We start from the raw sequence: 11,306 nt of genomic DNA, 5'->3' as shown, positions 1-11,306 counted from the left end.
TGAGCAGGTGATCCACTAATTTTTTTTTTAACAATTTAGTTTTGCGCTTTGCATTTTTATTTTTTTTAATCTGATCTTTTAAAGATCAACCTAAAGTATTTATGTCGCCTATGTACGTTAAATGAAGATGAGCGTTTTTTTTTTTAATGCAGATCAATAAATAAAAACCAACAAACTATTATTTCAAATTTGTTTTTCTGAGTGGTGCTTTTCTTTTCTCCCATATACCGGGACTGTATTAGTCTTTTTTTGAATGGTCCAAAAAATGTGCCACGATCAGATCAGGGCTTTCAGTGACAACCTTTTTCACGGTTTTGAGTGGGGGGCCTCCTAGTCAGACACCTGCAGGCCATTATGATAACATTATCATAGCAATGACCAGGGGAGGGGGCGCGGGGGGGGGGGGGGGGGGCTCGCGGGGCAGTTGGGGTGGGGTTGGGGATCATTCAAGAAACATGTCGTCCTTTGTTTGACAGCCAGATTAACGGGCCGTTTCGATGGGCCCTTCACACGTCGCGCATTTACGGATCAAGTCGGGACAAATTGATGAAGCCAGCGTGAGAGCTGTGTCCCAAAAGAATCCCCAGGGAAGATATTTTATGATCACGTTCGGAGTCTGTGTGCGTTGAAAATGTCTAATCCGATTCATTTTGAGCATTTGGAAGATATGCAATCGTTTAACGTGACAGTTTAAGGATGTGTTTTAAATGCGTGAGATGAGACCAAAAAATTTTTAAAAAACGGGTTTACGTCGATGGGTTTCCATTAAAACCACAAAAAGTGGCTTGTGTCTTAAATACGGATTATATTAGGAAGAACGTCGTGAAAAGTTGACCTGCGTGCACGGCACCTGATGCTGTCATACGTGTGCGCCGCAGGAAGGGAAGGAACGGGGGGTGGGGGCGTGGCTACGCCCCCAAGTATGTGTCGAGGTACTTAAGAGAGGCCCGGAGCGCTTATTCCCCATCCTTGCACAAGCGGCACTCCATGGACAGAATCGCCACTCGCTAATTTGTTCTTCTTCATTCTTGTTTCATCCGAATTTGAGCCCCGGCGGCCTGCATGGCTTTGACCGACAGAGCGATGCCCACCACGGCCGCGACGTTTCCGTGTCTCCAGTCGACGGGTCCTTTTACCAATGTGAGTATCGCAAACTTTTGCCAACTTGTTAGACTTGCTAGTACCCGAATGAAGCGTTTGATTCCTGGCAAAATGTCATCTCGTTGGACTCCTCAGCGGTGTGAAGATGAACGTGGAAGCGGGAATGCGACGGACATCCAAGTGGAGTTCAGCATCTTCAAGTCTCCTATCGCGTCCTCCAAAGACGACGACGAGCTGGGCAAATTCTTGGACCTCGATTTCATATTGTCCAACTCTCTCGGTTCGGACGTGGAGGGCAACGGCGCCGAGGGCAGCGGGGGCACGTCTCCTCCTCAGCTATGCGCCTACGCGCTTCCAGAGTCCCCGGAGAGCTGCGGCGGGAACTCGGCGTCGGAGTGCGCCGACAGGCCTTCCGCGCAGCTGCCCCACAACTACCAAGGCGCGGTCCGCTTCACGGAACCGAACCCCTTGCGTAGCCTGATGGCGGAACTTCTCGCCCCTGAAGTCGACCGGCCGCGGGAGAGTTCGTCGGAGTGCGCCGACAACGTGGCTCGAGATGGTCGCGAGTACACCGAGCTGGGCGCGCTCGATGCCGTGACGCACCACTATCAGCCTTCGTCGCTTGGATACAAAATCAAAACCGAGTCCAATGGCCAATCGTGTATGTTGGCCGGTGGGGACTTTATGGGGCGCGCCGCTTTCATGCACCAGCAGAATCAGACCCCGGGTCTCGGGTTCGCCCCGCACGCCGTGCAGCAGGGAGCACCGCGGGGGCCCACAGACTGTCATTTAGTGCAGCTCACTCATCATCACCTCCAGAACAGCTACGCGACCAGCCCTTACCATTACGCACAACACACGTCCACGCGCTTCCAAGAACAGTACGGCATGCACGCAGAGCACATCCACCAGCACCAGCATCAGAGCCAGGCGGTTTCTTCGCACGGGGTCTTGCTCACTCCGCCGTCCTCGCCGTCACTGCTGGACTTCTACGGGCAGGACGAAGCGGGCGGCCTCAAGCCGAAGAGAGGGCGCAGATCGTGGGCCCGAAAGCGCGCTGCCACGCACAACTGCGAATTCCCCGGGTGTGGGAAAACGTACACGAAGAGCTCGCACCTCAAAGCCCACATGAGGACTCATACAGGTGAGCGCCGCGTTTTTCCACGTCTCGTTTTTTTTTTTTTTGGACCCAGAAATGCGCGGTCGCGCCAACGCAGTGTGTTACTCTCGCCCCTCAGGTGAAAAACCTTACCACTGCAACTGGGAAGGCTGCGGGTGGAAGTTCGCGAGGTCGGACGAGCTGACCCGCCACTTTCGCAAGCACACCGGACACCGGCCGTTCCAGTGCCATCTGTGCGAGAGGGCCTTCTCCCGCTCCGACCACCTGGCCCTCCACATGAAAAGGCACATGTAGGTTGAGACGGGGATGGCCTCGTCACCTTCTACGTAACTTTGCAATTACTCCGTTAAATTATGACCACGTCGGCGTGTTTTCTAAGTTATTGTCTATTGCCGAGTGCCTTAAAAAGAGACTTCCAAAAGAGGAACTTCCACATCGGGCAGGACCCAGAATGCTACACTTCCGTGTATGCATTTTTTTGTATTTGTAAAAATGTTTCACAGTCGAATTTTGATATGACTTCACTTTGACATGTTGCTGTCCATTTTATACAGCGTGCGTATATTGTAGCTCAAGGTGTGATTACGGTTCCAAAGCGTCGGTGAAATGCAGGTAGTAGGGATATATTTTGTTGAAATAAATTATTTTTAAAATGAAGAAATCAATTCTCGACGAGAAACCGATCCATCTCGATCTTCAAGACTAAATTGTGTATATGCTTCAGGGCTCTAAAATAAAAGTACTTTCAGAAATATCCGTGTGCACTTTTTATTCTCATGCGACGTGTTAGTTTCCTGATGCTAGCAACACCCGCGTGGTCGAAAGTAAATTTCGGTCAGATTTGTTACTTATTCAGACTACGTACTAGATGAGGGTAGGAGAAATGAATGCGCGGGGAGTCCAGCAAGCGAACGCGTTCACAGCTTGAAAAATACTGCCCTCTGGCGGCCAAAGCTATAACGGCATGGATGTGGTCAGTTAGTTGAACCTCTGGAGTGGTACGAATACTTTCAGCCTGTACTCTTGCAGAGACAGACGCTTGGGTGAAAATAGAATTGGAACGAAGTACAGATTCAAGTTATCTAGTAAAACGAAATCAATTAACCATAATAATCATAAAGAAAAAAAAAGAAGAGACTGAAAGTAAAGATTAAATGAACATTGCCAATTGTCTATAATTAGGGTTACAGTACACCATGACCTGGCTGTACTCAGCACTGTGTTTTTTTTTGTTAGTTGATTTTTTTATGATTTAACAGCAGAAGACCATGTGTTGTTTTTTTGTTTTTTTGGACCGGCACAAGGCATTTGCCGCAAATCAACCTTAGAGCAGACAACATCAAACTATTCTCTAAATAAAGCTGGTTCGCATCATCAACGCTAATTTGGTCGTGTCACTGACTCCAAAATATCAATCAATCAAAATCCACAATTGACCTCCCCGCTCTCTATTTTATTTTAATTTTTTTGTGAACATAGCAAGGAGTACAAAGCATAAATGTGTGTTCAAATGTAGGGAGTAAAAAAAAACACTGGTAGAATACAAGTACTCGAGGATATTGCAGAAACAAAGGACATAAAGAGTACCTCCTCCACCATCAATTGCCTTTTTTTGCGATAAAAATAAATACGTGAGTGAAATAAGTCGATTAAAAAATCTTCTCCACCATTAACGTGACCTCTAACCTATTCAACTGAACCGGGAAAAATAATGAGTGAGATGTGTTTGCACAAGTGTGCACACCCTCATACGAACAGAGACGTGGCTGTCAAAATGAACCAAGCACATTAAAACTCGAGAGTCTGCACACGACTTCCACCCTTTAAAATGCCTCTGATACATCTACAACAAACAAGTCGAGCAAGAAACAAGGGACTTAGCAATTTAGAAAGAGCAGTTTACTTCAAAGTGTAGAAAGGGTGTGGGGGGGGGGGGGGTCTTTGAAGATTGCAAAGAGGTTGGGGGCCATGTCAGGTCATGTCATGCTCAGTAATCCACAGATGCATTTTCTTGGCGTTAACAAAACACCAAACAGCCACGGTGACAGACAAGCGTGCTAAGGCAGACCTCGGAGCGAAGGTCGCTTGTCATTTCCAGAGACAAATTGAAAAGATTGAAAATGTAATATTTTCCTGATTAAAAAAAAAACATCCATTGAGCAAACCGGCCCATCCTTGCCAAATGATCCCCAAGAGCTGACCGTCCAGGGTGCCCAGAGTCAAAGAAACTAGCGATGGTATGGTAACAGTTGAAGCTCATTTCAACTTTATCCCCCCGATGACGGTCACATTCCAAAGTCCCGATTTCATGTCATTCATTTTCCAGTTGCCGATTTTGCTCACAACAAACACCTTTATAACGACCAGATTTTCCCCAATAAATAGTGGGTCATGAACTCACACAGCTTCATAGGTGTTCATTTTCGAGATGAGATGAGATGATCTTCATTTGTTGCTATTACAGACTCACCAATGTAACAATGTTTCGTTGTTTGAAAGGATTTATGCCACGGCTGAGAGTTTCGACTACGGTTAATTTTTTTCAACGGGCTATCACGTAATTTCAACAAAAAAAAACCATCACTTCCACAATTACAAAACATGTCATACAAAATCTTTATTTTGAAATAATACAACCAATCCAGGGCGTCCCCTGCTTCATACCCAAAGTCAGCTGAGGCAGGCTTGAAGCAAGAGGAAAAGCTCGATAGAAAATCGCAAGTAGATATGAGTGACAGCAGCTTCAACTGAATGACCTTGACTTTTGACATCATCTGGTGAGTAAATAAAAGGCGCACTAAGGGGCGGCTTCCCAGCGACTCCTCCTTCTGTAAAGGTCAAACGTCGAGGAGGCGGGACGTGGCGCTAGGATCGGGTTTCTATTGACTAGCTCCTCCTCCGCAGGGAGGGGCTTCTCTCTAAACAAGTCAGAAGTCAAAAAGATCAGGGGGGAGGGGCTTTCCGCTGCTTTGTTGTCAAGACTTCTGGGGGGCGGGGCCAAAATCAGTCTTTCTTTAACGGCTTGGCTTAGCAGCTGACTCGTAGGCACGTCCACGCTGACCAATGAGGTGAAAAGGGTCTGAGATCGAGAGACGTTTATTCCTGTGGAAAATGACGACAGTCATTAGAAATGTGATGTTGGGCAAAAAACTGGTATGAAAGAAGAAGAAGACGGCACCACGAAGAAATGATTGCGACACAAATGACTCGACGCCTTTCCTAGCTGTTCGACAGAGATTCCTTTCACCATGGAGGTGCGACTACGCTGACGTGCGAGTATTGGAACACGAGTTGTCAGTTGGGGCAACGAGAATCGAAATAAGCGGTTTCCGCATCGCAGGTTGCGAGTCAAAATACACGTTTGGCATGTCCAAAAAAAACTAAATCAACATTTTCTGATCCGCGGTGATAGAACCTTTCAATTGCCGCAGTGTCGTCGTGGTCTTATGCTTTTTTTCCTTCGACTCCGTCCTCGCAGGAATTTCAACATTTCCATTGGGCCCACACAAATTGAGCTGAAAGCCTTCTGCACAAATATCGATCCCATTTCGATGAAGGCGATCAGATCGGTGTAATGTCTCATATGAAGTCCTGTTTTATATACTCGTCAATTGGGGGCGATCGGGGTACCTTGTGTCGCTCTGCTGTTGATCTGTTTTTTCGTTTGCTCCGCTTTCTGTAATGTCTCCTGAACAGCTTTCTGGGTGTTAAACTCTGCCCCCTGGGAGCAAATTTAAAGAGAAAAGGCGGTCAATAAAGATGACCATGATGCCCCCACCCCCCACTCTCCCCCAGATCAAAGGCAGTCGAACACCTGCAATGCTAAGAGCTCCGCCTTTAGAGCCAAGGTGCTGTTGAGCTCCACTTCCTCGGGAATGTCTGCGTGATCATAGGGCCCACGAGCGGCTCCCTCCGTCCTCTTCTTCAGGATTCCAGCTATCAGAGATGAGAGGAGAGGTGGTCTTGACTAAGAAGCTCAGAAAAGTGCTGCACTTGCACAAGTCTACTCTCACCAGGGCAGTGCTTCTTCAACTTTTTTACATGACCTTGGATTTCCAAGTACCCCTGTCATGACCAATCGTAAAATTGCCCCGCAGAGTAGGCCCAAGTGTTTGTGAAAAACGTGATGGAGGTTTTACACGTAAAAAAAAAAACATCCACTATTGTCGTAAGCAGTGGTTCATGACGCATGGTTTGAACAGGAACTTTTTGCTAACATATTCACGACGATTTAATTTTAATGAATTGAAAATTGGTTAAATCAGAGGCGCACTGAAATAAATAGCTAAAAATAAGACACACACACTAATGCATTGCAAGTTAAACTGACTTAACAAATGTACTACACGGCATTGTAAAAATAAATAACCATAGCATGATACTTAGCACACTATAAAATTTAAATTCAATGTTTGTTCACGTACCACAACAACTGGCACTGCACGAGGCCATTGAAATTGTGCCGGACAGGGCGCGTTAGTCAGGCTCGGACAGCACAGATTTCCCATCGCTTCATCTTGCAAATCTTTGCTTTCCGCTCAGCAAAATGGCCGACCGGCTCCTCCTCACGAGGTCCAAAAAAGACTTTGCAGGTTCTGCCGCGCTAAGCTTCAGCGAGACTTGGCTCAGCGAGCGCTACACTGACATGGCTTCCGTCTTCACCGAGCTATCGGGGAAGTCAAAAGGCGGTGGCGGAATATGCTTCTGTATCTCCGAGGAATGGTGCACTGATGTGACAGAGCACAGCGCACTCTGCGGACTGGATCTGGAGCGACAACCGCGCAAGAACAGGCGAAAAGACGTAACGAAATGACGCAACTCGAGTATTGGAAATCCTAACATGAGGATGCGAGCAGTGGTCATTTTCGGTGGCGTCTTCGGGGCAGCTGCTTCCGGATGCCGGGTGAGCAAGACAAGCGCCGTACACTCACAGACATCCGGCTGCCTGACCGACATTATTTGTTTATTCCTCTGCGAATCTGCACTCCGTTACCAATTTGGCTGGCAGGAGTCATCCGCCAGCCACTACATTTGACTTTTACCGTCTCTCATAGCTAGACACGTGATGAGAGCAAATTTGATCTTAGGTTCTAAAAAAACAAACAAATAAATCCCATAGAGAAAATATATCATGAGTTCCTTTCACGTTTTTGCCACATTATCAATTCTGTACAAGCATTGAGGTGCTTTACGCAGGCATAGTATTGAAGTTCAAACGCTGGTAGCGTGACAACACGACAGCCTGCCATATCATATTGGATGACACTTCTATATTGGGAAACCGCGTCGGCAGATGGTTTTCGTGTGTATATGAAGCATTGAGGGATGAACCCTTTGTCAAACCTCCGGGCTTGAGTGGTTCAACGTTCCACAAGGCTTCACCTCACCATCTTCAGTAATAAAACATGTTGTCCACCGCACATGTGCCACAATATTACCAAACAATCAGCAGACACTTACGACTGCATGATTTGAAGTCTGTCAACTGAAACAATCACATTCCAGCACCAACGTCATTGCCAAACTCTTCTCAGAGTGCCAGACAAGGAGTCAAAACAAAGCACGCAAACAAGTATTCCGGGTCATGGAGTCAAGTCGGGTTTACCACAAAAGAAAGCGGACTCTTGAAAATGGGACAAAACTAAAACGCGGGGCTCACTCACTTGTTAAATTCTGGTTCCCACGGAGATCATCTCTCCATCTCATCTGATTGCTGGTTGGCTGTTGCGGTGGTGCATCACTGATGGGTTGAATTTGTGGCTCGGGTATTACCCTCACGACCGCTGGCTCTTCAAAACACACCTGTCAAAGGGCAACATAAGTCACAAGGAGTGCTTTTAAACACGACACATGCATTGAAGCTCAATCACGCTAATATGGCTACAGCAGCTCACCTTCGGGTTTCTCTTTTTTCGCGTCTGTTTGTTCTGTGGTCGCTTTGAGTGCATAGGCGTAGGGCTGGCCATGACTGACAGGTCAAGTTCCGGACAGAGTGTCAGCCCAGGTGAGGAGGAGAGTGGCAGGGGGGCCGCTGATGGAGACGGGGGTGGCGAGAGGAAGGAGACCCAGCCTTTCATCTTCACTGCGTAATGCACGGGAATGCTCTTTTGTCTGGAACAAATCACAAGAATATTGAGAAGTCCATCAAAGCAGCTTCACGAGATTATCAAAATGCACGTGGGTTAGGTGACAGACACTCAACTCAATTTCTAGAACACTAACATTAATCGCAGCTGTAACAAAGCCCCGTTCGTTTCATAGAAATATCAAGTCCGTAAACCGAAGATCTTCCTGTATATGTCCAAATATTGCAGTCTACAACACCACAACTACGACTACTTTTCAAAAACTGGGAGTGCTAATAGGAGTGCTCATGATTACATGTGTCGAGAACATCAACAACACCGCCAACAGTAGGTAAAAGAAACACTCGGTTCGGTTTAATAAGGTCATGAGGCGAACTACCACGACGTCAAAACTAACTAAATACGTCAGCTGTTAATGAATCTTAATTAGTGATTCTACCTGAGTTCGAGTCGTATTGCCAACAAACAGCAGCGGTTTGGTTCCGTCAAACGAAATGTAAAGTTTCTTGTGGGGATTTCACCGTAGTTATGAATAACTGTCAGGATGACACATATCAAAGCTGAAAGGGTCACGAAAAGGCGTATTTAACATGCCCGATAATAACATGCGCTTTTTGTTATTGTTTCTAACAAGTAATGACGCGCTTCTTTTCTCTTTTAAACTCCCTCCATATTGGTGCTATTAAAATGATTTCCTATTCCGGTTTTGTGACGTAACTAACGTCACAGTGACACCTGGTGGTAAAAAATAATCCACAAGCTTCACAGCGAATTACCGATACTTTTCTACCGTACCCCATAAACACTCACAAACGCAAAGTCAAATTTGGCGCACACATCTGTAAATGACAGCAACAAAAAAACAGCAAAAAAGAGGCTCATCATTCTCACCACCCATAAGTTCATACATAGAGTGTAAGAGCCATGAAAACATTGCTGCAACTTGTTTGCTGCAACATTGCTGCAACTTGCTCAACTCTATCAAATTATACTTGCTATTTTTACTCTTGTCCACTTGATCTTGTATACCAGTGTTGGCGTCTTAAATATATTTCCCCAAAGCGTTTCACGTAAAAGTGTGAAGGTTGCAGGATGATTGCTGTAAACCCAAATCAGTTGACTTGACATGTACTAAGAATGTATATTAAGTTGAGTTGATCCGTGACGTGCAGCCACTTGAGAAAATAAATCTAAGTAAATTCCACACACCATTTTTTAGTGTACATCGCAATAAACTAGAATATCAGTTTATCAGAATGTCAGTTTAATTAAATTCAAGGGTACAATTCCAGGCGGCCCGGTAGTCCAGTGGTTAGCACGTCGGCTTCACAGTGCAGAGGTACCGGGTTCGATTCCAGCTCCGGCCTCCCTGTGTGGAGTTTGCATGTTCTCCCCGGGCCTGCGTGGGTTTTCTCCGGGTGCTCCGGTTTCCTCCCACATTCCAAAAACATGCATGGCAGGCTGATTGGACGCTCTAAAATTGTCCCAAGGTGTGATTGTGAGCGTGGATGGTTGTTCGTCTCTGTGTGCCCTGCGATTGGCTGGCAACTGATCCAGGGTGTCCCCCGCCTACTGCCCGAAGACGGCTGGGATAGGCTCCAGCACCCCCCGCGACCCTAGTGAGGATTAAGCGGTTCAGAAAATGGATGGATGGATGGTACAATTCCAAAAATGAAACTCTTTGAGGCATATCACCACATATTGAAAAACGATATTTCAGGACTTAATTTTAAAATTACTACATCCACCCATTAAGCTTTTGATAGGTATAGCTTACAGATAAATTCAAATATAACATCAGTAAAAATGTTTTGAATATTTCATAAGAAACAATGAAAACGATTTTGAAAAGAAATAAGGTAGGAATTGGCTTTCTGTAAAGCATTCCCCCATGCTTTTAATGAAAAACAAAGTGGGAGTGACAGATCTAAACTGTGGATAATATATTATTTTAATTTGTTTCGTGAAGCCTTGAGATAAATGCATTTTTTAAAGATTTTTTTCTTTTTTAACAAGAGGCACTGTTTGTATCGCATGGCTGCATTCTGTCATTTCACCACTAGATGTCGACCGAAGTTCAGCTGAACACGTCATTTTTTTTACAGCTCATTTTCACTCCTTTTCACACATTGAGATTCATTCTCCTGTCGACCACTTTAACCTTTTTTATGGAGATTAGTTTTTCCTCATCACCATTCATGACTTAATGTATGACAGCGGCAGTACATTTGAAAATTCCAAAAGACAAAGAAGACCGAGGACAACTCACACAACGAATCTTACAAATGCACAACCACAGCTGTTGAAAGCTGAACTTGAAAGGACCGGCAAACACTGATTTAACTTTTACACAACGTCCCAACTTCTTTGGAATTAGGTTTGGACTTGCCCCCATCGTCTTTTCTACATAATTCAATCAACTTCCAACTTGGTATTTTTGACCAATTCTTTGATATGTCCACAGACCAGATGTTCGAGGAGTCCAAGGTGATTTTGGACATGACATGTGGATGCCCCCCCCCCCCCCCCTCCTCACTGCAACATCCGAGCGCCGCTAAATGGTCAGAGCCGTCGCCTCACTCCTCAGTCCTCTCACCCCACCTTCTGACCATCCGCGCGCCAGCAGCGCCACGCACGCCAAAATTCTCTAACCCGGTCGCTCCTTTAAAAAAAACACCAAGGTAAAACCCCAGATCTGCATGCCCAAACCTCACACAGTCATGTCATTGTGTGTTGTGCATCCGCAACCCTACGCGCAATCCATAACACAGCGACATTTCCGTGAACGGACGGCCGCCCCGGGCGACCGCACCTGTCCGCGACATTGCTTGACGCATTCATCGATCCGCAAGATGCGCTGCCTCCCGTGTCTTCGGAACGAAGGCGCAAACTCGTTGCCGCCGACACCCGCGCCACAAAAGCGATTTTGCACACAAGACGCGTTTCATCGCCCGTTCAACAAAAGGATGAGCCATCCTGCGGGCATTCGACCACCGGGA

The 11,306-nt window shown here is 46.2% G+C and overlaps 2 protein-coding genes across 2 annotated transcripts; one reads left to right on the top strand and one right to left on the bottom strand.

Annotated features, from left to right (window-relative positions):
• Nucleotides 1–954: 954 nt before the first annotated feature.
• klf17 (Kruppel-like factor 17) lies at nucleotides 955–2,975 on the top strand. The gene is made up of 3 exons (XM_052088777.1): nucleotides 955–1,140; nucleotides 1,237–2,245; nucleotides 2,340–2,975. Exons 1-3 carry the CDS (start codon nucleotides 1,063–1,065, stop codon nucleotides 2,513–2,515), a joined length of 1,263 nt encoding a protein of 420 aa, XP_051944737.1. The 5' UTR covers nucleotides 955–1,062; the 3' UTR covers nucleotides 2,516–2,975.
• A 1,848-nt stretch (nucleotides 2,976–4,823) lies between these two features.
• On the bottom strand, nucleotides 4,824–9,107 carry ppp1r35 (protein phosphatase 1, regulatory subunit 35). The gene is made up of 6 exons (XM_052088874.1): nucleotides 9,103–9,107; nucleotides 8,116–8,374; nucleotides 7,885–8,023; nucleotides 6,036–6,157; nucleotides 5,852–5,942; nucleotides 4,824–5,323 (listed from the first exon to the last, which is right to left on the bottom strand). Exons 1-6 carry the CDS (start codon nucleotides 9,105–9,107, stop codon nucleotides 5,019–5,021), a joined length of 921 nt encoding a protein of 306 aa, XP_051944834.1. The 3' UTR covers nucleotides 4,824–5,018.
• Between the last annotated feature and the right edge of the window lie 2,199 nt (nucleotides 9,108–11,306).

Source organism: Hippocampus zosterae, chromosome 15 (genome assembly GCF_025434085.1).
Source record: "Hippocampus zosterae strain Florida chromosome 15, ASM2543408v3, whole genome shotgun sequence".
NCBI classification, from domain to species: Eukaryota; Metazoa; Chordata; class Actinopteri; order Syngnathiformes; family Syngnathidae; genus Hippocampus; species Hippocampus zosterae.
The sequence above is the reverse complement of the archived record's forward strand: the minus strand, read 5'-3'. Positions and strand labels throughout refer to the sequence as shown.

Coding starts and splice junctions, on each gene's coding strand:
- klf17 (XM_052088777.1), top strand. CDS start 1,063: ATGGCTTTGACCGACAGAGCGATGCCCACCACGGCCGCGACGTTTCCG. Junction 1,141..1,236: donor CGACGGGTCCTTTTACCAAT/GTGAGTATCGCA, acceptor TGGACTCCTCAG/CGGTGTGAAGATGAACGTGG. Junction 2,246..2,339: donor CCACATGAGGACTCATACAG/GTGAGCGCCGCG, acceptor CTCGCCCCTCAG/GTGAAAAACCTTACCACTGC.
- ppp1r35 (XM_052088874.1), bottom strand. Junction 5,943..6,035: donor CGGAGCTCTTAGCATTGCAG/GTGTTCGACTGC, acceptor ATTTGCTCCCAG/GGGGCAGAGTTTAACACCCA. Junction 5,324..5,851: donor CAACAGCAGAGCGACACAAG/GTACCCCGATCG, acceptor CATTTTCCACAG/GAATAAACGTCTCTCGATCT.